The sequence below is a fragment of the Helicoverpa armigera genome, chromosome 21, assembly GCF_030705265.1.
Source record: "Helicoverpa armigera isolate CAAS_96S chromosome 21, ASM3070526v1, whole genome shotgun sequence".
Lineage (NCBI taxonomy): Eukaryota > Metazoa > Arthropoda > Insecta > Lepidoptera > Noctuidae > Helicoverpa > Helicoverpa armigera.
In genome coordinates, this window is record NC_087140.1 from 6,458,574 (window position 1) to 6,484,859 (window position 26,286).

A 26,286-nucleotide genomic window follows, 5' to 3' on the forward strand; every position below is an offset into this window, starting at 1 on the left:
TTGTTCATGAAAAACGTTTGTATTAGATTCTTAACATAATGATCTCACATAACTTAACGCAATACTGATCTCATAACAAACATTTTAATCCAACGACAGCCTTGTTTCACATCTGTTTCACCTATAAACGAGTTGCGAAAGTCACCGACAGTACATACGAACGGAGATCGTATTAATACAAAAAGCAAAAATAAAATGAATTGACAAAATAAGCGACAAATACTATTTCTACCACACAGGGTTGCCAGATGGTTGAGATTTATTTCAATAATTAACAACAAAAATAAAAATGCATGATGACAGTGATAAAATTAACAGTTTTAACGTACATAATTACCGTTTCTATTTAAGGCAAGACAAATTCTACCATACTAGTTACATTTTTTCCATCTGGCAGCACCACAAACGCATGCGAAATTAAGCACATTGTACCCCTAACCGTGTAGGTGCATTATTGCAAAAATAATAATGAAGAAGAAAATAATTAATGAAAAAAAAAAAACTTTGTTCGAGTGACATACAATTTTATAGGTGAAATCCTTCCATATATTGACAAAGGTCAGTTAAGATTCGCACACATTATCGGATTACGGAAAAAAGTTTCGAAAAATAAAAAAGTTTTATTTCTTCCATTCTCGTAGCCAACAATGTGCGATAATCTTTAAAAAAATAAATGTACGGCGCCAAAACATATGAAGGCCCGTACAATAATAAATAATTTAAATAAAATTATTAAGTTCTCCAAAAATGCATAATAATGCGCTTAGAAAAGTTCCAAGAGGATGTGTAATAGAGCACCCATAAAAAATAAATTGACATTCAAGATATTAAAGATTAAAAAATATTCTATTTGTAGCGTAAAAAATACGTATATCAAGATTACTATTTCTTACTTGATGCCTTTTTTGTATATGGCAAGATATGTTCTAATTTATTGGTAACACACACAAAATTGCTTTATCTGCATTCCATTTCACGATCAACAAAACTTTAATACCTCAGCAAGTTACGTATTATTTTCTTCCAATGAAATTACCCACACTTTTATTGTCTATGGCAGGACATTATAACAGCATAAATTAATTAAAACTTTAAATAAAAATAAAACATTCATAATATCTTTTAAAGAACGAATAACTTCTAAAATTCTCACTCTCAAAAGTAATCTTGTTATACATATTAGTTGGCTACTGACACCCCGGCCTCCGGGTTGTCATGACCCAGATCCGTTTTGACGTCCGGATCTAGACCTTTTCCGGATTTCCCGTAAAGATCAGCGGTTGAGATGATTGCGGGCTGTGGCGAATCTCCTCGGGGGGTGATGTCTTCTTCCAGCATTTTCTTGTGTTTTCTTCGGTTGATAAAGCTGGGGAATTATTGGTAAATTAGACCCTGTAGGTAATTTAAGGGTTGGGATTTTGTATTCTGAATTATGTCGATTTTGCTAGCGATAATTTTTCATAGGATAAGAGAATTGTAGTATTTTAAGAGGTATTTTATTCGATATCAAAAATGGCTCAGAATGTTGCAATTAATTTAATTGCGTATTTTATCGCAAGACTCATAAGAAACAATTTACAATATTTATCGTAATTTAATTGCCATATTTCATAAGTTTTAAGCTGTCTACTAATTTCTTTGTATTGTTTAAACAACTGAAGAACATAAACTATATTATTGGAAAAATACTTATTTTAACATTCAAAACTTCAATAACTCATAATTCAGAATACGCAGACAAACATGCAGTTAAGATCAGAAGTGAGAAGTATTAGACAATAGTTAGGAAACAAGTACAGTATAACATCTTATCTATAAAAGTTGTTTGATAACAAACTCCTACTTGAGGAAAACTAAAGCGATATCACATAAGATATGCACCATTGTAATATACATATTATCACTGATTATTATATAACTTTAAATAACAACTTTTATGGATAAGATTTTGACGTGAGGTATTTACAAACGTCTTTAAGTATATTAAGCAAAATGCGTTTCTCAGTCTCAGTTAGAAATTATCAACCAACACAATTTTTAGAACAATATGAACAAACTTTGATCGACTATTGTCAAGTTTAATACTTTTTCTCAAGTTTGTGCAATTGTGGTTTTAGTTTTTAGTTAAAATGCAATCTGGTAATTCACTTAAAACTGATGCAGCTGTTAAATCAGGAAATATCGGATTCTCACAAAATGTGTGAACTAAATGATTTTGTTTTAGTTTGATGCTCATGCTCTGCTCAACGTAGCATTTGTTAAATTATTCCCTGTTTTACACTTAATAATCCTGCCCACTTATGTAGGTAAAGATGAATATGATATTTTATTAAAAACCATGAACAAAATTTTCCCCAAACTCTTCAAACAAAAAATGGATGGTGTATTTGAAAAAGCGACATCATCTACAGCCTTCTAAATCTACCAAGCGAAGCAAAACAGTCCACAGCGAACTTGGAACCCAACACCTCAACCCGGTACAATACATTTTGACATTTGACATACCTCCCATACTGTCACGACAAACCGTCAATGATGTTGATGTTTATTTTTTTATATGAAAAACAAAAAAAAGTATTTCGTTTAATTTTTGATTATTTTTTTAGCTAATCCTGCATCTTACCTATATTTTTCAATACTTTGATCAAATTCTAATTCAACCTCCTTCGACGTGTATTATGACGTCACAAATCATGAAATGTCACATTTGACATTTTAACCCTCCCTTTGGTCTTGATGATAAAATTTAAATGCAATTCAATATTAACAATCTTGGCTCCCAACAAGATAGCATAGCAAAAACGTTACTCGCAACGTATTCCCAAATTAATGAAATCTTATGTTTTTTATTTCAAAATGACCCAGATGATAACCTATTTTCGTAACTGGCTTTGTACCTCTCACAATAACTACATTGTGTAGTTATATTAAAACAAGAAATTAAGAACATAGCAATGCCGTCTATTTAGACTATTTCTTATGTGATTGAATAAGAACAAATAAAAAAAGAAAGCTCCTTTATCGGTTCTTTGAACGAGAACATTTTTTCTATTTTTGTCTCTAGGCAAAATTGAGCTCAAATATATTATCAAATTACTTTATTTTGGAATCACAACATTGACCTCTAATTTCATACAAAGGTCGATGATCTTCGATACTCAAAATGACTTTTTTATCTTTGACATTGCTACATCTTAACCTCTTAGATACGAAGCGAAATAAAATTCAAAAATACGGCAAAATAATCATGACTTCTAATGACTTAAGAACTTACAAAGACCTTATAGAAAAATACACCTTAAGATTAACGGCATAAGTTATGATATTGTTTGACAATAAGGTCGTGGTAAGTCCTTTATTGTATAGAATGGGGTACAAAACAGATGAATAAATATAGAAAACTCACCAAGCTTTTATCTTCTGGTATATGTAGATGCAAGTCATAGGAATTGGAGTCATGATGGCACATGACACGGGTACCACTGGAATTTTACAATTTGTTGGGTGAAATAACGACCATAATAAATAAATATATTAGGGGAAGAGAGCCATAAATAAATAGTTGTCAAGACTAATGGTAGACATGCATATTTTACACTAGCTTCCGCCATGCGATTTCACCCTGTTCCTGAATAAAATACTGTCAGAACCTGGATAAAATCTGATGTAAAATCTATATAGCTGCCAAGTTTCATCAAACTCCCTTCAGCCGTTTGTGCGTGCAGAAGTAACAAACACACGCATATAAAATGTCGCCTTCATAATATTAGTGTGATTCATCAGCCTTTTGATCGTCCCACTGCTGAGCACAGGCCTCTCACACAGAGAAGGACTGAGCGTTAATCACCACGCTTACTCAATGCTTATTGATTCTTGATTGTCATAAAGTATGATTAAGATAAAACAAAAATATCTATTTACCAGTAGTAAGATCAGCTTCAGGCTGTCCCAGAGCATATCGGAGCAAAAAGATGGCGATACCAGTGTTCTGAATACCGGTCTCTATAGAGATGGCTAGTGCGTCTTCATGCGGCTGCCGGCACACTCGAGCCGCCGCGTAGCCAAAGCAGTAGCCCAGCCAGGGGATACCCATGCCGGCTACTATGATCTAAGGAAAATGAAGCTTATTTGTAAGGTCGTAAGGTTCAATTTTAGTTAGTGATATGAAGTAATCATCATCCTCCGAGCCGTTTTCCAACTATGTTGGGGTCAGCTTCTAGGCTAACCGGATGCAGCTGAGTACTAGTGTGCCACAAGGGGCGACTGCCTATCTGATCTCCTCCATCATCATCATCATCATCAGCCTATCGCAGTCCACTGCTGGACATAGGCCTCTCCAAGTGCACGCCACTGAGACCTGATCTCCTCAACCCAGTTAAATGGGCAACTCGATACCCCTTGGCTAGACTGAGTATCTCGACTTTTGATAAAAACTAGTGTGTCTTAGGTTCAAATAGGTGCAATATTAAATTAAGTAACATAATTTTTTTTTAATAAGTTTGACTATAAAATGCTTTAAAAATTCAAAAATAGAGCCAAAGATTTTTACAATTATTTACCAAATATTTAAAAAAATAAATAAAATGCAGACTCACCTCCCAAGTGAACAACTCGAAGATATACAAATTCGTCACTATAGCAAAGACAATGATGAACAGCAATAGGGTTGTCGAGAACCCTTTAAGAATTCGCACCATGAAGGCCGCAATCTTAGGGGTGAAGCGTTGCATGGCCAGCCCTATGCCCAAAGGTACTAGTAGGCCGATTACGAAGGTAGCTATGCGCATGTAAGGAACTACGATTTGCGCGTTACGGAATACCACTTGGCCGAGGGAGAATAGCCACATTGGCATAAAACCTGGAAGGTAAGAAGGGTATAGTTTAGTAGGTTTGCTTTGACTTATATTTAAAAATAATTAAGATCTTAACAAAATACACTGGTTGTCAGACTTTACATGCATTAAGGCAAATACATGCAATTTGTCAATTTGTAACTAGCTGTTTCTTGCAGTTTCATTGCTGTGTATTCGTTTCAAAATTTTATGTAAAGCGGTTCAGCCAATTTATTAGGAAAGTCATATAAATTATTATACAAAATAATATTGATGAAGATAAGAAAAATATTTTAAGTGTTTACTGATAGGTATATCGACGACCAGTTGGTCTGGTGGTAAATGTATCGATATATCGAATATTATATTAATTATAATAAAAAATACAAGATAAAACTTACCAAAAGACGCTAAAGTAGAAATAGAAGTCATAGCAAGTGACAAATTAAGATTTCCTCCCAATATGAAAGTCCAAATATTTGAAGCTCCACCGCCGGGCGCGACTCCCGTGAAGAACATACCCAAACGCATTGCCGGGTTGTTCGGGAATATTAGGAAACCTAGACCGAATGACATCTGAAAAAAAGGATATGATCTGTAGAAACGAGAGCAACTAGAATCAAACTAATTTATGTTTTTGATGTTCATAAGTACTTGTAAAGCCCCAAGGGCGAATTTTTCAATCGCCAGATATCTTTTATCTGAAGAATATGTTTGATGTTTTGTCATTTTTTGTATAGAAAATATGGCAAACTGTTATATTTATACCACAGATAGAAGTTAATTGATTATTGAAAAATCAGCCCTGAGTAAAATAAAATTATTTGACTTTGAAAAATTGACCCAGGCAGTGAGGAAAACACAAGGGCTACAGATTTTTTTTATTGCTCTTAGTTTCAGCATAAAACCTATTTTCCTGACACGTGTCAAGAAAGTAGGTACCTCTACCTAATTTTGTATGCTTCCAAGGAAATGTTCTTTAATTATATTATTACATGGTATTTCAGTGTTCAATTATTTGAACAAGTGACAGAATGAATGAATATTAAAAAAATGTTTTGTCTTCACAATTGGTCCTTGATAATAAATGCAAGATAAATATGTACATGTTTGTTTATATATATGCTTTATACAGATGTTTCTGGTGTTGATAAATGTAAAATACATAAATGTCTGTATTTTTATGTAAATAAGTGAAAAATTAAAAATCAACAGTACTTATAATGTTCATGTAGGTATGATACATAGTTTTGGGAAGTAATTGGTTTATAATTTTTCGAAAGTTTATTAAAAATCGGAGTATGATTAACCAATTGTTTCACGTGGTTTTACCCGCGCCCCGGGGAACCTTTTACTATCACTGGGCAGTGAAAGAATCACAACCACCGAAAATAATATTATGTCAAGGGTTTTTGATGCTAGATTCTTAAAAATATTGGTACTCACCAGTGGCATAAATAAGAACTGTCCACACATTCCTATAAGCGGTCCTATTGGTCTTTTGAGTACATTTTTCACCGTAGGCCAATGCATAGCACAACCAAAGTTTATGAAGATCAGCGATACCTGGAATTTAACAGTATAGTTAAAGCTTCAAATGGTTATGTAGAATTTATGTGATATTTTTGGAAGGACCATATTTGTGGTCTGATGTTTTTTTAAGGGAAACTCCCTTTTTAAATTACTAGTCAATACTTAAAACACAACTTTAAAACAGGAAGTTTTGTTAAAGACACCTAGCTTCAAGTACATCAGGTACATAAGAGTGTTATAATCGAATACTTGTGTTTTATCGATTAGGTATACATCAATAATAATGATAAAGATGATTGATTTGAAGAAAATGTACATTTATAGTAATCAATTATTAAATAGGTACGTACTTAGCAGTTTGTCATTTCAAGTGGCTACAATTTTAAAGTAATTTTAAGCCACGACAAACAGGTTTTTTGAATTGGCGTCAATAACTCCTTTCAATAATAACTCAATAACGATTTTATTTTTCTTTTAAAGAGTTCAAGGTCTTCTAAATATCTATTGGCTAAGAAAAATTATTGCAGGGCTACTATATCTATAGATTTTCAATATATATAAATATAGCAAGTTAATGTCGGTCGTGCGCCTGTTCTCTCTCCAGTCGTATCGGTGTACCGTCACATCTGGCTGTGAAAGTGAAGGAATAGAGAGTGCACTAGTGTCTGCGCAAATGCTTGTGCACTATAATATGTCCTGCGCAGTTGGCTAATCTCCTTACATGAGAACAGCCGCCGTAGCCTATAAATCGGCTAATTCTTTGTCAGTCCACTGGAAATTATATTTTATGTTGCTGATATTGGACAAAGCCTTTGGGTTATTCAGAGTTGCTGCAGCCATGAAACATAAGACCAATCATCTATTCTAAAGGAACTGAGTAGATTCTAATCGGTAAAGCCTTAGCCTGAGTTTAATGAGATTACTTACAAATGTGGCGACAGAGGAAACGAATATCGTGTCTATGACCCTTTCAGGCCTGACTACAATGACTGGGAAGCCATTCTTCACTGGGTAGCTGTCGGTACCGCGGCGTGCTTGTAAAGTTACATTTGTTCTGCCTGGGGACAAAATACAAGAAACATGAGAAAAAAAACGTTTTAAAATATGGGGAATTTTGACTTAATAAGATGTATAATTCTGGTCGAATTGATAATGTCCTTAGTTAAGACAAAAATGATTTAAAAAAAACAGAGAGTAAATACGTAATTTATTCGTCTGATTATCTAAGTCAGTTATAGAAAAACCTTGAAAGGTTTAGTATTAAATAGTTGAATTTTAAGTACACAATTAAGAATATTTTTTTAGTCCTTGTGAATTTAGGTATGTTAATGTAATTTTTATTACATACATATTTTAAATTAAACCAGTTGCGTGACAAAACACACGACACTTGTAGGTGTTACAAAAATAAAATTTTAGTAATTAAAAAAGGAATTTTATAAAAGGACTTAAAAATATCTTAAATAATCAAAATCCTTAATCTATTGAATCTGGGTATTCACGGTGACTCTATAAATTAAAGTGTTATTTATTTGTGTACAATTGTAGATCCATTTAATTATACCTACTCTTTCTGATACGAGTAGAGAAGCAAACATGCAAGTCATTGTGACTATCATACTACAATTCCGCAAACAATTAATATGTGTGGTACAGATGGTGAATGGACACTAACGACTGAGCAAAGGTAAAGGAAAACATCTTAAATAAGGTTTTAGACTTGAAGATCCAGACTTCAAAGTCTACAATCGACTTGAGCAAGCGTGGTCAAAAATGCCCTGCGGTGGGACAATACAAAGGCTTAAGTTGATAATTTATAAAAAAACTAGCTTTCGCCCGCGGTTTCACCCGCAACTAAAACCTTCTCCTAGGTCTAAGTTACCTCCCCTCTAATTTTCAGCCAAATCGGTCTAGCCGTTTTCATGTTATATCGTGACAACGGAAAGCTTGTTTCATTTTTAAATATATAGATAAGTAAGATATACATGTCTTACCTAAGAACTTCCCAGTGACCTTCATTCTGCCTCTAAAAGTACTGCTTTGAACATGCTCATCCGTTAACTGCGTTGCATTCCAATCGGCTGCCGCTAAGTGTGAATTTAACGTCGACAACGTGAATTGATCTCCTGCCTGCATGCCCGTTCCTGTGATACAAAATTAAGGATATGAAAACACTAGCTTTTGCCCGCGACTTCGTTCGCATGATATAGTGACTTCCGGCATATTTTTGGTTTGACCAATAGATGGCGCTATATGTCCGGAATCCATTTTATTTTTTATTTTTATATATATTTTTTTAAATAAAAACTATCCTATGTCCTTTCTCAAGTTCCAAACTATGTCTGTACCAAATTTCACACAAATCGGTTCAGTAGTTTAGGCGTGAAGAAAAGACAGACAGACAGACAGAGTTACTTTCACATTTATAATATTAAGTTAGGATTAGGATTTTATGTGGTTTCTTAGCTTTATAAATAACAATAAGGGAGTGGGTTAAGCTGTTGGTCTTCAATTTTTGTTTGTCAGTCACTTTAGAAGATTTTTGTTCCGCAGTGTGCACTTTGGAAACCTATGTAAATATGCAGCTATGAAACAGAGGGGTCCAATCATATATTCTAAAGGAACTGAGTAGATTCTAATCGGTAAAGCCTGGGACTTTCTGCCGCGTACTGCTGTTTAGCATTGCTAACCCCTTTAGTAGGTGGGCGGCAGAAAGTCCCAGGCTTTACCGATTAGAATCTACTCAGTTCCTTTAGAATAGATGATTGGACTCTTATGTTTCATGGCTGATAACCCAAAGGCTTTAGACCTAAGGGATCCTGACAATTTCAGCGACATAAAAAATAATTTCCAGTGGACTGACAAAGAATGGAAAAAATAAAATACAAATTAAATAAATACAAACCAGTAACAGTAAAATCGATATATTCATACTCGTTCATGTTAACAGTCAGATTAGCTGGCATGAATGTGGCAGTCAGATCTGGCACTGCCTGGCAAATGACCCACAGGGGACATAGTGCCAGAAGGTACAGGATTATCAAGTGCAGAGGCCAAATGGGACACATTTTGGCCTATTTTGTTGTACTTATATCTGAAAAGAATAGAAAACATTTTTTATTGAATGTTCAAGGATAACAATGGATATTAAATCTAAATTACGTATGAGAGATAATTTTGAAGCCGGATGGGTAATCACACTAATCACTGATCAGAAATCGGATGATTGTTAAGTTTCAAGGATTAACACGAAAACATGTAGCTAAGTCCTGAAGTTATAATTGCACAAGAGACTTTCCAAATATTATGAAGGAAAAATATAATTATGAAGGGATTTAATTACACTTTTTTTTTAATCCGTCATAAACAACATCATATTAAAAAATTTCTCACATTTCCCAAACACACCTAACAAAGTCGTCGACTTAAAACAACAAATAAATTAATAACTAATCACTGAACACCATACATATTACACGACCACCGTCTACGAACTCTCGGACACGACTGAAGCACAAAATACATAGGTACAGAAGTCAATCTACATATAAAGCGCGTTCGAGTCACGCAGACATAGGTGTCTATGTGTGCGTGTTCACAGACGCGCTGTCTCAAAACAACTCAAAACAGTGCGAGCGGGGCTGCCGTTTTCTTGAGATACGCGCGTCACACACAAGGTAGATAAATGTGCACGCGTTTTGATACCTACCTAACTGTAATTTGACTGTAATATTTTTAATTTTAATAACAAAAGAAAAAGTAATAATGGAGCAACAAAAAAAGTCGTATTATAATTGTTCAGTGGACGGTTGTTTTAATACAACAATAAACAGTGAACTGTCGTTTTTTAGCCTGCCGTATTACATATAGTATGGACCTACTTATTTTCTCATATTTCGATGGTTCTTTTAATAAACGCAGTAGGTAGGTACAGTTAGGTGGGTAGGTAAGCGCCCGGCGGCCTCTGGCCCAATGCCGTAATAAGTTTTGCTAGTGTCGACCCAGGCGAACCTCCCAACCTACCCTCAAAGATTATTACTAGTAGGAGTTGATAATTTTTGTGATCATGGCGAGAGTATGTTGTAAGGTAGACGAAATAAAACTCGCACATCAAGGTTTCTGTAGGTAGAAGCAAGCTTAGATCAGGGACTGTACCAACCCATTACATACAAAAATATTTTTTTCGCAAGTAAAGAGTAATAAGTAAGTACCTATATATGTATGAATAACAAAATTATAAATTGCGGTTTCTGAAAAAGTTCGGTATCTCGTTCAAACGAATTTCCGTTGAAAGTGTTTATTAACCTCATGTATGCCACATTAAATATTTTATTACTATTGGTTTATATTTCATTTTTCCTGTTTTATTCTCAACAATAAATCAAATAATTACGAGTACCACTACCACGTTAGTTTTATGCGCATAAAAAAGTTGACGACCCTAGCGCGACCGCCGAGTTTAGGCATGAAAAGTGAAGTACATACATGAGATTGACTTCTGTACCTATGTATTTTGTGACTGAAGTGTAAACAGCGAAACGAAATCGCTACTCTATGCTTATCTGTTTACAGTCCATTATGACTTATCGATAGGGTAACCACATGTTGCGAATTTGTCAAACTTATATCACTATTTTATTCTACTGATAATATGTAAATTATTGAGACTTGACGAGACGAGATATACAATTTTTTTGATTAATTTGTGGCGACCCTATTCATCAACCAATTATTCAATGATTTTTTTATCAATAGATAAGTATCATGCAATAGCGGTCAGGGTACTGAAGAATCTCGTGGGCTTAGTCACGTACAGATAAAACTGATAAGATCGTATTTAACATAATATGTAATTAATTACTGCAAAGGACTAAGGAAAAACGTGAAGAGGATTAGATTAGGTTTGAAAACATGTGAATAGAAATGACGTCGGCTGCGGGATTGTTCGAAAAAGTTACCGCGGCCCTGGTACGGTAGACTGCACATCAGTGGTAACTGTCATGCACCTTAACTCAATAGCAATAAGTACGATTTTCCTATAAAACTGTTACCACTGACCTGAAGTTGACTGTACACAAAGGGGTTAAGAAGGAACATGGTGGGTTTTAGTCAGTAAGAGTCTGACACTCTCTCACGCTGCACCCACAACGAGAATGGCCATTTGATGATTCCCCATAAAAAAAGAAGAACAGAAGTAGTGACGTCATTTGTCATGGTTCGGATTAAATATTTCTTGGTCCTTTTGTTTTGGTCTTTTGGACCTCTTTATAAACAAGTTTTATACATTATCTGCTTCGTCACAAGGCATTGACATTATAAAGGATTGTTTGTGACAAGGTGATCTATATTTGCGTTATTAATTACTGTCAATAATGCATGCCTGGTTTCTGATTTCAACAATTATCAACAGACATAAAGCCATTTATAAGGTTGTCAAATCGAAGGCTTAAATGTTAAGAAGCTCTTAGTTAGACGATGTAGTTTCGAAATTTGGCTGGTACGAATAACATTAGCCTTATGGCATAAAAATATATTTCCCTTATCCGAACTAACTAGTATAAACCAGACGTTATACCAAGCTATATTGCGGTTTAATTTAAGAGGAAAGAGTAGTCCGAATAGTATACTATTAACTACGGTAATCGACTTTTAGTATCTAGAAAATACTGTAAAAAACTTTGCTACATGTGCTACATGATATATTTTTAATCGATATAATTAGGATTCTGCTCTCGATCAAAATCAAAGTCGTCCATGCGTATCAAAATAAGGTTGAAATTGTCCTTGAAATAGAACGTGACCTCTTTCATAAATGGACACTGCTTTTAAAAGGAACAATACCTACTATAACGATTTGCTACAAAATCTTATTTATGTTTTAAAAGCAACACAATACATAAGTACTATAATGATTTGCTACAAATTCTTTTTCATATTTCTACACCATCTTGTGTAATGGGAATGAAAATTCAGCGAATTATGCGAGATTGCGTTATTTTTATCTCGACAAAATACCAACTGATAAGAAACCACAAAATTTGGAAAATAATACGTCATATTCCTTCCTTGTAAAGCAAAAAATAGTAACTTAGGCATGAATTCATAGTTAATAGAATATGGATAACAAACAGCCACTCTATGGTTTTCCTGTTTAAAATGAATTTCAGAAATAATTTAACATGAGTTTGTGAACGTGGATGTCTACATACAATGTAAGTAACTTTCAGAAGAAAATTCTCTCGACAAAAATATTTGCTATCAGAAATCACGAGACTCTAGTACATTGCGTATTTTGTTAAATAAACAAATATCACGAGTTTCTTCATAAATCACATTTTATATAGTAACCTGACATACATCGTTATAGCCAACAACACAAACGGAGTGTTTTCGTTATAATAAAGTATGCCTTAAAATTTTTATAACAAAACAGATTTAACGAAGGTAATTAATGCTATCATGATGACTGCCCAGTTCCTTGTCTAAACCGGAAAATCCGGTTGGAAACCGTCATAAGCCTTAATTTTTAAGATTAACACCTATGGTCTGATTTGATCAAAAAAAGATTTTTGAAAACATCCATACATTAAACATTTAAGTAGGTACGAACTTCGAAGAACTGTTTAAGTATTAATTTGAATTCATTAAAGTTTTTGCGCCTCAATACAACAAGCCATGCAAACAATACGGACATTCATGAATTAATCTCAAGCTAAACAAAAAACTGTATATTTTTTACATTCAAGAATAGAAGACGTTTTAGACGTAAACAATAGAATATGTTTTGTTTAAATATTTAGATCTGTGCAGCAATCCATACTAATAAAATAAAGAGAAAAACATTATATTTTTGGTATTTGGTCCCTAAAGGCTCCGAAATTACTAAACTGATTTGAAAACTTCTTTCACTGTTGGAAGGCTACACTATGCCCGAGTAAAAAATAAGCTTAAGTTTATCCCTGTACCTACGGAAAGAAGTTGTCTCCAGGACGCGGGCATTAAACTGTGGGAAAACAGCTAGTTTATTATATAAGAAACACGTACTTATGAAAAACCACATGAACGATACTATTTTCAAAGACGATTGTTCGCGCATTATTGCTAGTATGAAAGTAAACTGAGTCTAGCTATTCTTAGCCTAAATCTCAATGTCATACTTTACATAAAATAAATGTGGCTGGCGACTTTCAGTCTGTGGGCAAAAACTAGAATATAAAGAATGTATCAAATCTTTGCCTTACAACTGTTGTCTTGCGTTACCTTACCTTTCAAAATATGAAAGATAATATGTAGGTAGAAAGATAGGATATCGACAGAATGTAGAAGATGGGGATGATAACAACTTCATTAAATGTAAAATTATTGTACCAAATGTTTAAGCTTCACAGTGTGTAAGTATAAAAGGACCAACACTGTTTATGCTAAATCGGTGACTGGTATTGTGTTTTCGTAACATAATAATGTTCTCATAAGTAAAACATTTCCAACCTATTTAATAATGGCACGTAGGATAGGGCACGAATGCTTGATTGTATTTTATGATGGATTAGATTTACCTATACCATACATTTTATAGGGCATAGCATAGACATTTCAAAGAATGTGCTCTATCACATTAATGACAGTATTTCGCCACTAGGACGCGACTGAAAAGACCAAATCAGTTGCACAATACATACAAATTAATCTTCAATATAATATCTATGGGCCAATGCAGCCTGAAAATTATCTAATTTGATTTGAATATGTTTAAAGTTTATTATATCGTCAAAACCCAATAATTTATCAACTTTAGTTCAACGTTCCCGTTTTTCAAGGCGAGTTAATGCGCAAAATAATTGGCTCTTCGTGTATAAACACCTGAAATAAACGATATTCGTTTCATATCCGTCTGTCTGTTTGCATACCTTCATTCCGAATTGATGTGACCTTTTATTCGCGAAGTTTGCGAAGGAAACTACCATTAGTTTTGATGGCTATTTCCATTATTATTGTAGAAACTGTCGTTATTACAGCCTTGTTCTTCTGTAGGACCTGTAATTTTGTTGACTTTATGTACAATTGCTTTGACTGTCTTATTGTTGTAGTTTGTAAGCATATAATGTTTCCCCTATTCTTCATTTGTTCTACTTTAGAGTCGTTATTAGTATAACGCGTAATTTAGTATGCATTACATAGCGTTTCTAAATACATTATAGACTCTATTAAGTTTGGATTAACCTCATGTAAATATATTCTTGCAAAAGGTACCTGTTAACCTTAAGTGAATATACCTATTCTTGTAAAAGGTAATGCTGAAATATCACCTGCATTATTTAAAACTATCAAATATTCTAAAAATAAGTTTGAAAATGCTCACAATTTTTTTTAAGTCTAAGTCAAGTACAAAAACTACATATTTACATTACAAGGCTGTCAGCAGTTGTCACATAGAATTGAGAGACTATTTGTTCAGTAAATGTAGAATTTCAACATACCTAAATCAAAAAGTGACACGTTAAATGAACACTAAAAGAAACATATTTTATTTGCCACTACTTAAGTAGGTAACTACAATTTCTTATCACAACTACATAATTAGGACATCCATAAAAAAGGCCGTAACATCTCAATTCTTATTGATTACTTAATTTTGTCATTCGGTATCGAAATTATAATTACGTGTCGACATTGACCTAATGACTGGTCGCGAATTGTGACGTCCACTGCCGTATAATTTGCTATTATTCAACGTTTGTGACAGGAATATTAAGAAACCAGACACGGTATAACAAAAAAAAATTGCAAAAAGACACCAAAGATTACATTATACCTAGTTCCGATTTGGTAATTTGGAGCAATTTCATAATCACGAAGAGAATTCGACGATTCGAACTCACAACTCAAAACGATTATTCAAATTAGGCTGAAATATCAGTACTTTTCGAACGTCAAAACAAATGACGGCAAGAATTTAAGCGGACAGAGAAAATCTTTTACAGGATTTACAAAAGCAAAATACTCGTGGTCTAACTACCAATTGACCAAAATGTTTATATGATACAAAAGTCTGATCATCTTTCTGAATTTGGGTAATCCTATACGAACACTACTTCTCTAATTTCCCTAAATGGATTGGCCTGTGGATTTGGTAGTAAGTGGAAACAATACTTTCATTTGTATGGCTTTACTTAATCCTTATCCTTACTACATAAAAAGTAAAAATAATTATATAGGTATACGTTGACGATGTCGTGTCAGGATGACATTTCACTTTCATTTCGTACAAAACTGTATACGCATCCTGATTATTATAATTACAGAAATAAATAAGCAATTAATAGCGTAAATTACGTATTTAGAAAACAATGAATGGGTACTTAACCACGCTCATTAATATTGATTAAAGTGCAACACGAAGAAAACGGTTTATCTTTGACATTTAAATAGCTGAGGGCAGTTGCAGGGAAATACCAAAACCAATATTCATGTTATTTCCTTATACTGACCCTTAATTTTCACTACTAATGAGATCAATCAGGAAAATGTCATAAACATGCTTCTATATGATAAGAAGTTATTAAGATAAGTAAACAAACAAAATACCTATCGGTGATAAACTTGTGAACTTTTGACTTAAATAAGTTCAAACATTTTTGAAATTTTTAACCACATATTTTTTAAACTTCAAAGATAAAGCTTTTATCATGCAGGTCGCAGAAAATATAATTCTGAAGATATCTTCAACAGAATGATGACCATAAATATGACATGACAACAAGGCCGTCTTCGCTTTGTAGTCAATCAAAATCTGTCAAGATCAATTTATGCGTCGTCCGAGCACCTTAAATTGGTTAAGTAGGTGTCAAAAAGTTCAATATATCGAATCTATAAGGTCTTCAGTAAAGTAAGGTCACAATACGAGAGCTGAATAGACATGACATGGAAAAGGCTTTAGTAGGTAATATGGCTGATGAAGATATAAGAGAAGTAGTGAGTGTTGCATCTAGTTGCTACATCGATGGAAGAACTAAATACAACGACCGCATAATCTTGATAGTTTTTGATGATTTTAATCAGTCCTCTATCGACACGTGCTTACCAAATATAAGCATTCTTAGCAGTTGGTGACAGGATGGACTTTCATCAAAAACGTGTAAATATTCAGACTTTATCAATTCACGTAATATACTAATCAGTATAATCGCTGATAAGGAAGTATAAATAAGCTGTAGTAACATTGTATTGGTGTCAATTGGACATAATATTTGCTGAAGCACTTGTAAGAGAAAGTGGGTGGAAGGACCAGGATATGAGCCATTACGTACTTGATTTAAAACAAATAAAGATTGCGCTTGTTGGAAATATAGGTAATCACAGTTGATTGTTCACAACAATATCTACAGAAAGGACCAATTTACTTATAAGTACATATTTTTACACGAGACTTTGTACCTCAATTAAATCAAGTGTCTTAGTCGTGAGAAGCAAGAAACGCCAATTATAAAACCGTATTATTGTCTAGCCAATAAGTGAAGGGAACCTACAAAGAAATATCGTTTCAACCGCCAATGGTAGACTTTAACCAATACAAATACTACGCGATACACAAATTGCTTTTTTTTCATAAAATAAATCTAGCTGAAACTATCAAAGTCAAAGAGTCTTTCGTTGTATAACCCGCATTGTAACAAATAAGTAATTTGATCACCCAACAGTTGAAAGACCACACATTTTGTGGTCAGAGGGGAGCGCCAGGATATTATGTACCGAGGTGTGGGTGACAGACCGACACACTAGCAATCATTCACCGCTTATGCAACACCGTGCGATCTTTAAATAGCACTCGCTATTTCTGCACGTAGTAGCTATTTACTCACGAGCAATACTTGGCATTTTTGTATGACGACGTTTGGAATTCCAAATATTGGAAATAGTAATTGCAGCGTATGTTAGCTTTTTGCAGTTTATTTGTATTTTTACACGTGAGTCATACGACCATCTGAATAGAAGTCTTTTTTTTAATATAAAAGTTGTATTGTAGGAAATGAGGCGTTCAAAATTGGCGAAAGTATAGAACAAATTATGTACATGAACAAATACGACAGTATCCTTTAAAATGCGATTAAAAAGTTGTTTTTAAATAAACAGCCTAGAAGGATGTCCTTTCACAAATAATATATCCATGTATTTTGAAAGCGACGGCAGTTTCTTAACCAATCAGAGGTCGTGAAGGTTCAATTGGTCTTTAATTCCGTCTGTGGTGACGACAATCCCTTGCGTCACCATGCTGTCTTGGTATTTCCCCTATACGACGCGAAAATGCAGCCACAAGTATAAAATTAGAAACTATATTTATAAGGGCCTTTAAAAATCATAAAAACTAAATAATTGCGTAATTTGGTCCAGAATAAATTTGATGTTTGAAAAGATCTGATTTCATTGGAGCATAGCAAGTTAGCAAGCTCGCGTGACTAATAAATTAAGTAAAACTACGGATGGATCATCATTTGTACAGTAAATACGGTTATGTAACGATTGCTTAAACCTTGGAAATAATCTGTTTTTTATTTCTTGTTGTAGTCTAGCGTTCAATTACGACCTTAATAAAAACTATATGTAATAAATAATAATTAAATATGATTTCACGTTTTATAATGTTTTGCAACAGCCCAATATTACAAGTAGGTGCATTTTAAAATTCAGCCTCAGTCTACAAACAACTTTTGTTTCTTATATCAACACTGCTCCCTTTACTTATAATAGTTCTAAGCCTATTTAAAATAACTATTTTCTGTCAACCAGTCGTTTCACGGAAATGTGTAAACAAATTGACAAAAAGACCTCTCACTAGGTACTTTGTTGCTGTCATAAAGTAACATTGCGATGACCCTGAATACGTGACCTTAATCTACTGAGATAGCGGTAGGTGTAGTACCTATATCAATATAAGAGATATTTTTTATATTAGGTAGGTATTTGTTTGTAAACAAATCAGTTGTGTGTTTACAATTATAGCTCATAGACAACCTCCTCCGAGCCTTTTCCCAATCACGTTGGGGTCGGCTTCCAGTCTAACCGGATTCAGCTGAGTACCAGTGCTTTACAAGAAGCGACTGCCTATCTGACCTCCTCAACCCAGTAACCCGGGCAACCCGATACCCCTTGGTTAGACTGGTGTCAGACTTTCTGGCTTCTGACTACCCGTAACGACTGCCAAGGATGTTCACTGATAGCTCATAGACAACATTCAAATGAAATAATAATAATTACATAGTTTGATTGGATAAAAATACTTATTACACAGGCGCTTATATCAAAACGAATTCGCAATAACCATATTATAATTCCATGTTTTAAATATTTATAGATCTATTCGAATTTTGGTCTCGAAATTTCGATATTGATTCGTATTTTCTACATTAGCCAATTTGGCCATGACACGCAACTACTCAAGTATCAAGTACTCATGGGCGTAGTACAATTCTTAGGAAGCATAGTGTGAGCAAGGGGAATATTTTGGACAATAAGGGCTAAAAAAGAGAGAGTGATGGGCTTTCGTCAGGAAAGCCAAATGACTAAGGTCACGTCAATTTAGGATAGCAAAGTACAAAAGCCATAAAAGCGTCGCTTTTGTGCTGGAAGCACGCTAAAATGGAAACAGTCTAAGTTTACCCAAGCCATCCTTAATTGAATATAAAGTTCACAATTGCGCATGACATGCAGTATATCTACATACGAAGACAGAAGATCTAAGAGTCTGATGCTAAAGACCGCATTGCGCACCACTTGAGAAGTCATTCGCATCTGAGGATTTGTAGGCAATGTACAATAGCGGATCATCTGATACGACGGCTGTGTGCAATAATTGTAGTCCTATATATCATCCAACACATGTCTACGTCGTTAAGTTAGAACTTAATCAAGGCTAACCACTAGTGTTTATAGTAAGTGTGTGCCTGCGCACATTGCGACATGTATAAGTGGTTATTACATTGAACTGAATTCGATTACCTACGTTTTGCTTTTACTCTCGGAGATTGAGACTTGAGATTAAAAAAAATACGCAGATTATGAAAGTAATTAATACAGCCATAATTAAGCCTATAAAATTGTTTAATGGTTAACATAAAATGGTCGAAATTATGATATTCCGATCTGTCATCTAGGTTAAGTGAAAGAATAGCAAAAATATCTTATTTTCTGATTAGATAATAACATTACAAATACTACACAATTTCCATAATATCTTGAAGACTACAAAACGATAGTTATGTGACGTATATTTCAATAATATATTTTTTTGCACTATTTACGCAATATTAAAACTTACGCATTGATCGGGGTGTACTGATTTATTCTTAAATTATTTAAAATTCACATCTTTTCAAGGTTCCACCAAAACTATGTATAGACGCTTGAATACATAAATAAAGTGTTCAAAAATACATTATTGTGTAATTTTTTTGTTGTAACTTTTGGTCAATACCTGTTCAAGTATCTCCAGTGCAAACTACATGTGTTTTAAGTTTATTAAAGGCACCTAATGAAGTTATGAATGCGTACTCTTGCAAGACTATCTAGATTCTAGATAAAGAGAACTAGGTCTAACAATAGAGCCGGCATTAAGGTTGTTGGCCTGTCAAACAATTACTGATAACCTCTGTTGACTTAAAACTTCTTGCAGAGATAAATGACTAAATACTTTCAGAATAAGAAAACCATTTGAGACTTCAAAACCTCTCCTCATACTGGTCTAATGGTCCAGGATAGGGAAAATATTTTTAAATATACGAACAGGTTCTGTTTTAGAAAATGACTAACACAGACGTATTTCCCAGTTGCTTCAGATTGGTAGTAAAGGAAAACAAAGTTTACCTGTTTATTCGCTTCCACTGTATTTTAAGCATTAATATTCCTAGACATTACATAACAGAAATGCTCTAGGCTCATTATATTTGTACCCATTTATGTAAAATTTTGAGCAACCCGTATATTGATCAAGTTTGTACCGTTACAACGGTGCTTAGCCAGAGACTGACTTAGTATGTGTCCAAACACCTTTTAAAAAGCAGCTTGGAGGAAAAATTTACTCATATTTATGGCTTATCTTTTTGCTCTTGATATGTCGGGTAAAGATTGATTATGATCTAATTGGGTTTCACTTGGTGCCCATATGTTGTTTAGTTGACATAATTGTGATGAAATATTGTTTCGTATACGTGACTTTTTACACGGAAGGTATATTTATTTTTACGCAGGCTTACGTACGAGTGTTTTTAATTAATTTAAAAATAAGTTTTAAAGGAAAGTATGGCCTTTAAATAAAAACAAATTGTATTTACTGGAAAAAATTACACAACAATAGTAAATGCCGGAAAAAAAAACAAGCTTAATGATATTATAAACGAATTGTATGAACTAGGTATTAAACCTAACAGAGTATTCTTTGATTGTTTACTATAGAACGTACATAACCATGTATTTACATATCTATTAAACGTAATCATTACTACTGCATTCTTTAGATCCTAACATCCGTCTACTATTAAAGGTATCCGCAGTTTACATTTCAAAGGAAACTTGAAAGTATCAAAACCGATTATCCGCTGTATAATAATGGTAACTAGGTAACGATTTAAATTCTATTCTACTTTGTAAAGGGGCGAATTTAATGACAAAAATTATTTGTAATTTACTATGCAACATAATTCTATACAGTTTTCTATATTATGTATAGTTGAGTAAAATACTCGTAAATACAATAAAACGAGGTTCAAATGGTGTCACAAGCAATCTTATCATAACAGCATCAATTTAAAAGTTACATAACAGCAATTGAGAATACAGAATGTTCTACAAAATACAGTATATTTAAAAAAAACATAATAATGACACGAGTATAATTTAAATATATTTATATAAGATTGTAAGCATTTAAAAATATTCAACTATGTACATGTACTCAATTAATGGGTAGGAAAATCCTTTGCAAAAACATGTGTATAGGTATTTTTTCTAGGCAATTAGTAAACTAAGCATGGTTATCATTTTGCCACGTGACTGATTGGTAATTAGTGACCGATACTGTTTAAACTAATGAACATAACAAAAAGAGTTTCCTTGAGCATTAGATGTTTGTAATCATGAGTAATTACTAGCCACCCTATATGACTATGTATTTATGTAGGTATACAAAATAATATACATAAGCCAGCCCAAAGCCACAAAGATATATTCATAGGTTTACCAAAATGAAAGCTTAAATTCATGGAATCGAAGAAAAGAATATACATATAATATAAGTTTGTGTGTATTATAAAAAAGATGATGAAATGATGAGATCATGATAATTTTTGTTACATAAAAGAGTCGCAGTCAATAATTATGTATCCAGTTGAAATCGTAAAATCAATGCATAGGTACAATTTTTGTGGTAAAACAGAACTTTTTTAGAGAAGAAAAATGGTCAGAGGCAAAAAAAAACCTTTAAATGTAAGCTAGAATAATGTTTACTTTAGAGACATTCGTTTTTTTTTTTTTTTATATAAAACATGTTTGCAACGGTATCGTTGTTATAACTTTTAGATAATAACATCCAAAACCACAACTGCTTGGAAAGGTCAATAACCTGTTAGATAGAGATGTTACAGCATCGGATGAAAGATAATTTACATATATCAATAGATTTCTTGCACCCAAGCTTAAGGCCAGGATATCCTGTCTATTTTTTCCTGTCATAAACACAATATACATAGTATATTGTTCGTTGACATCATAACATACAGCTTTATACAGGAATTCTAAGAAAAACATAATGATAACGTGCAATACATACGTAAGATGATGATTTGTATTTTACGTTTCTAGCAAATCTGCACTGTCATTGATGCCTTGAAAAGTGTACTTTGATCTTCAACAGAATCCCCAAACGAACTTAAGTTTAATAAAAGTCGTAGTAGATTTTTTACTTTTAATAAGTAATATCAATTATGAATTGCGCGTTGAGGAAGTTTTATGAAACCGCAATATTTTCCTTGGCATTGTTGACGCCAGTTTATGGTCTATTTCTATCGACTTTTTAACGGTTAAAAGCTGCCGGAAATATCCAAGTCAGTGACAATGACAATGTAACCAATAAAACGTATACCTGTTAAAGTATTAATAGTTTTATTATCAAGTAGGATCAATTTTGTAATGAGCAAAAAGCTTCTACATACTTTTTTGTCAAAGTAAGCATGGTGGGTCTGAAAGGCAGGAAAATGATTAAGAAAAATGTTTTTGCTTGATTAATTTGGAACTAACAGGGAAGCCACACGCGAGCATACTTGTGTAGGAGGTAAACCACGTTTTTGTACTCAGAAATTAACAAAACGCTTTAGCCTCAAGATACATTATTTGTATAATTCTACTGCCATTTTGCTCAACCGCCATTATAATTTACCAATCTTATTTACCGCATAAAATTCATAAATTAGCCTTTTGAATTATGATAACTTACTTACGGCTCCATTAAACATGTGGTCATTGCAAAATCAGGTTAAGGTTTTCCTCTCAAAATATTGTGATAAACCGGTCTCTAAGGTACCTAAATGCATCTCAAAAAACCAACGAGGATAGCTAAAGGACACCGTTTTTTTACATACGCTGATGCTTTTGGTCATTAATATAATGGGGAAATCCATTAGCGTCATTGTCTGGGGTCATTATTTGCTAGGCTGTCGTAATGTACAAAATAGTTCTGATAGTTAAGTTTTACACACGGTGGCTGTTCTTGGAGATAGTCAGAATCGCAGGACATATTATGGTGCCCAAGCGAATGCGCCAACCTGATGCATTCTCATAGTCCAATGAGTCGGCAATCCAACAGGATTAGAGAGAGATCGACATTTACATGCTTACGGAGGTACGGATGTTTCATCATCAACTTCAAGACTCCGGGCTGCTTTGTGAAAGTTTTTAAAACCCAAAAATCCATTTCGGCCCGAGTCGGGACCTGAGACCCCCTGCACAGCAGTCACACATTGCGAATACTAGATCAACGAGGCAGTTTTACCATGATATAGAGGTAGGAACTTATGTTAAAAGGAACCACAGGCAAACCATTGGTTTGGGCAGCAAGACTCAAGCTCCAGAATACTGTCCAAGCCCATATCACCTTCTTGGAAAAGCCATCCAAGATAACAGCAGCCTCCTAAGAAGTTCACCCGGACGACATTACGCAGTAATCACTAACCACTCCCTAAATGCAAACAGCACGTGCAACACACGTCAATCGTTTGCAATTCCGATCGCATTGGAGCTCAACAATAACACCTGAAGGCACGTAGTCATTAGTTGCCTTCACAATGGGCACTAGCGACTGGTAATGATTATTATATTATGTGACCTTAGCATCACGGAGCCGATCGAGTTCTACGCACGATTCTTGTAAAATGTATTGCCGACATGACTGGCCGCTTACAAAATTTAAGTCACATGATCATGTGAATTTGGGAGTATTTTAATGTAACAAGGTTTTTCAAGAATTTTATCCTTTTTATTCTTTATCCTCTTAACATGAGGGAAATTGGAACCTTCCTGGTTAAAATTAAAGATGGAGTTCGTCTTAGTCTGTGCAATTTGGTCTATTTGGAACAAGGCAATGTTGTTCAATATGATTAATGGGAAAATTATTTGTTTGAAAACATCATCCGTCAATGCATGGATTGAATGGAGATTGTTTCTTGTTATTGTTTATTCATTAATTACGCTTCTTGAAGCAGCACACTTATTATGTATACCGGGCACAACAAGGGTAATTTAGTCTTCACGTAATATGTAGATGAGCCGCAATAATAATAGGCGAACAAAGTTCATACAACGTAGAACAAGTAAAATGAACTTGTATAACAAACTTCTTTAAAACCTTTCATACAGACACTGACAAAACACGTTGAGATAATTTCGTAATCCACGAGATATACCGTACAAGATTACACATTACGAAATATCTGTATATACGAACTCTTCACGACGGTGTACATGTGACAAAGCAGGTTGGCATAATGATGCAACACCAAAATTTTAGTGAAAGTGACAATAAAATGTACCTTGTTCGATATTTGAAAAAGGCGCGGGAAGCGATGGTAGACACGTGCGCATTTGACGCGCAGCTCGCGAGGACTGGCTGGTTTTAATGACGTAGCCGTTTGCAATCGCAAATTCGCGGTACCTACGTGCGCGCCGACCGTCATTCATTCCCCTCTCGTTTGTAAGTTTGTTCAAGGGTAACTGGTTACCGGCATTCATGTTATAGAAGACATCTTACAATCTAAAAATCTTATATTGCCGTACTAGTCACTATGCAATATACAGTAGACCACAGTAAAAAAGCAAAGTCCACATTGCTTTGCACCGCTGAGGTACTCAAGATGAAATAAAGGTACCTAAATAGGGGTCACCTTAAAGCTTATACTTTTGGTACATACTGATGATCAAGTTCGCATCTGCAATCGGGATACTTAATTAAAGTCGCAGACAAAAAAAGGCATATTCCAACTTTAATAGGAATTTGTAATTCAACATTTTAGTTAGTCTAATTCAGATTAGTACCTACTTTTACAAAAGTTTATCATCTGAGCTAATGGAAGTTTGCTAGCCTGTCAAAAAGTATGTACTTTCAAGGTAATCTTCAAAAGTTGCACATCTGAAAGTTATTGTTGTTGCTGTTTAGAACATTACTTAATTCTCCTCCGTTTCTAACTCACAGGATGCTGGAGAGCTTTTTACACTTTTTATATTGGTATACAGCGCATACAAACATTGAAATAAGATCCAGAATTTTTTGAAATAAGGTTATTCTGAATTCTTAAGACAAATTAGGCAAGTGTACGGAAATCAATTTGAGAGAAAATAAGGGCTATTGAGCCTAAGATAGGTCCCAAAAATCTATCACATTTGTGGAAAGATAATTAATGTAGATCAGATTTCATAGTTTTTGCAGGGATTGTAAGTATGTTTTGAAAGTGTTTTGAAATAAAGTTATTTTGAGTTTTTTTCTGTTTTATGTGAAGAACCCTAAAACCCAGTGACCAAAATTCAGCCTTATTTTATTTTATGTTTTATTTATTAGGCAATGGTTACCTATGATGTAACCATGCAAAGTTTGCTTAATTTAGGTATTTCAATAATATGAAAAACCAAAATAAAACCTATAAAATGAGAAGAAAAGAAAACATAATTTTAACGGGTAATTAACTAAATAAACAGTTAATTAATGACAAAACTTACAAAAACTTGTGAAAGTAAAGAATGCAACTTACAGACTCCAATAATAGTGTGCAGTCCAATATAATTTTCCTTATACACTTATTTTCATTTCACTTATTTACTACAACTGTTGAACACCTCGTGTTATGATCAGAAACCACGAAACCTCACTAAAAATAAAATCATTGAAGTGGAACACTCAATTCAACCAGCTGAATTGACCACCTTTTAACCTCAGCGATCCAATAATCCCACCTTTCGTTTTTGATTTAACGGTATTTCAAGCATGAAAAAAGCTTTAAAAAAAATTCTGGCACTACAAAAATATGAGTGGAAAAGAGACCACGCAAAATATTATGCTTTAAAAAGTTGAAGTTTATTTTTGTGGATCTGGAACGTGATAAAATAGGGATGGGCAAAGTAATAGTTACTAATTTGTAATAGGTATCGATTAATCGATTGCAGACATCATACTCAAAATTAGTGTATTAAGCTATAGTGGAGCCCATCACAAGTCACGAGACCAAAAGGCTGGCTAATCCATTCACCAAATAATATTCATAGACAAACTTATGATTTTACTTATGTCATATGATTTAATTTCCATAGGTGTATCCCACTGATCACAAAGATATCGTATCGTAATGGGCCAAGTGGGCATGTCCACACCCCCGATGTACTTGTCAAGTCA

The 26,286-nt window shown here is 33.9% G+C and overlaps 1 protein-coding gene across 3 annotated transcripts; it reads right to left on the minus strand.

Moving 5' to 3' along the window:
- LOC110383050 (ileal sodium/bile acid cotransporter) lies at positions 1 to 25,828 on the minus strand. Of its 3 annotated transcripts, none has more exons than XM_049849158.2 (10): positions 25,649 to 25,828; positions 9,271 to 9,459; positions 8,360 to 8,509; positions 7,293 to 7,423; positions 6,279 to 6,398; positions 5,234 to 5,408; positions 4,596 to 4,858; positions 3,922 to 4,108; positions 3,407 to 3,482; positions 1 to 1,366 (listed from the first exon to the last, which is right to left on the minus strand). In XM_049849158.2, exons 2-10 carry the CDS (start codon positions 9,431 to 9,433, stop codon positions 1,180 to 1,182), a joined length of 1,452 nt encoding a protein of 483 aa, XP_049705115.2. In that variant the 5' UTR covers positions 9,434 to 9,459; positions 25,649 to 25,828; the 3' UTR covers positions 1 to 1,179. The 3 variants fall into 3 exon arrangements, with proteins under 3 accessions (XP_049705115.2, XP_049705117.2, XP_021199441.3); XM_049849160.2 differs by lacking the exon at positions 25,649 to 25,828 and adding an exon at positions 24,437 to 24,587; XM_021343766.3 differs by lacking the exon at positions 25,649 to 25,828 and adding an exon at positions 9,759 to 9,910.
- Between the last annotated feature and the right edge of the window lie 458 nt (positions 25,829 to 26,286).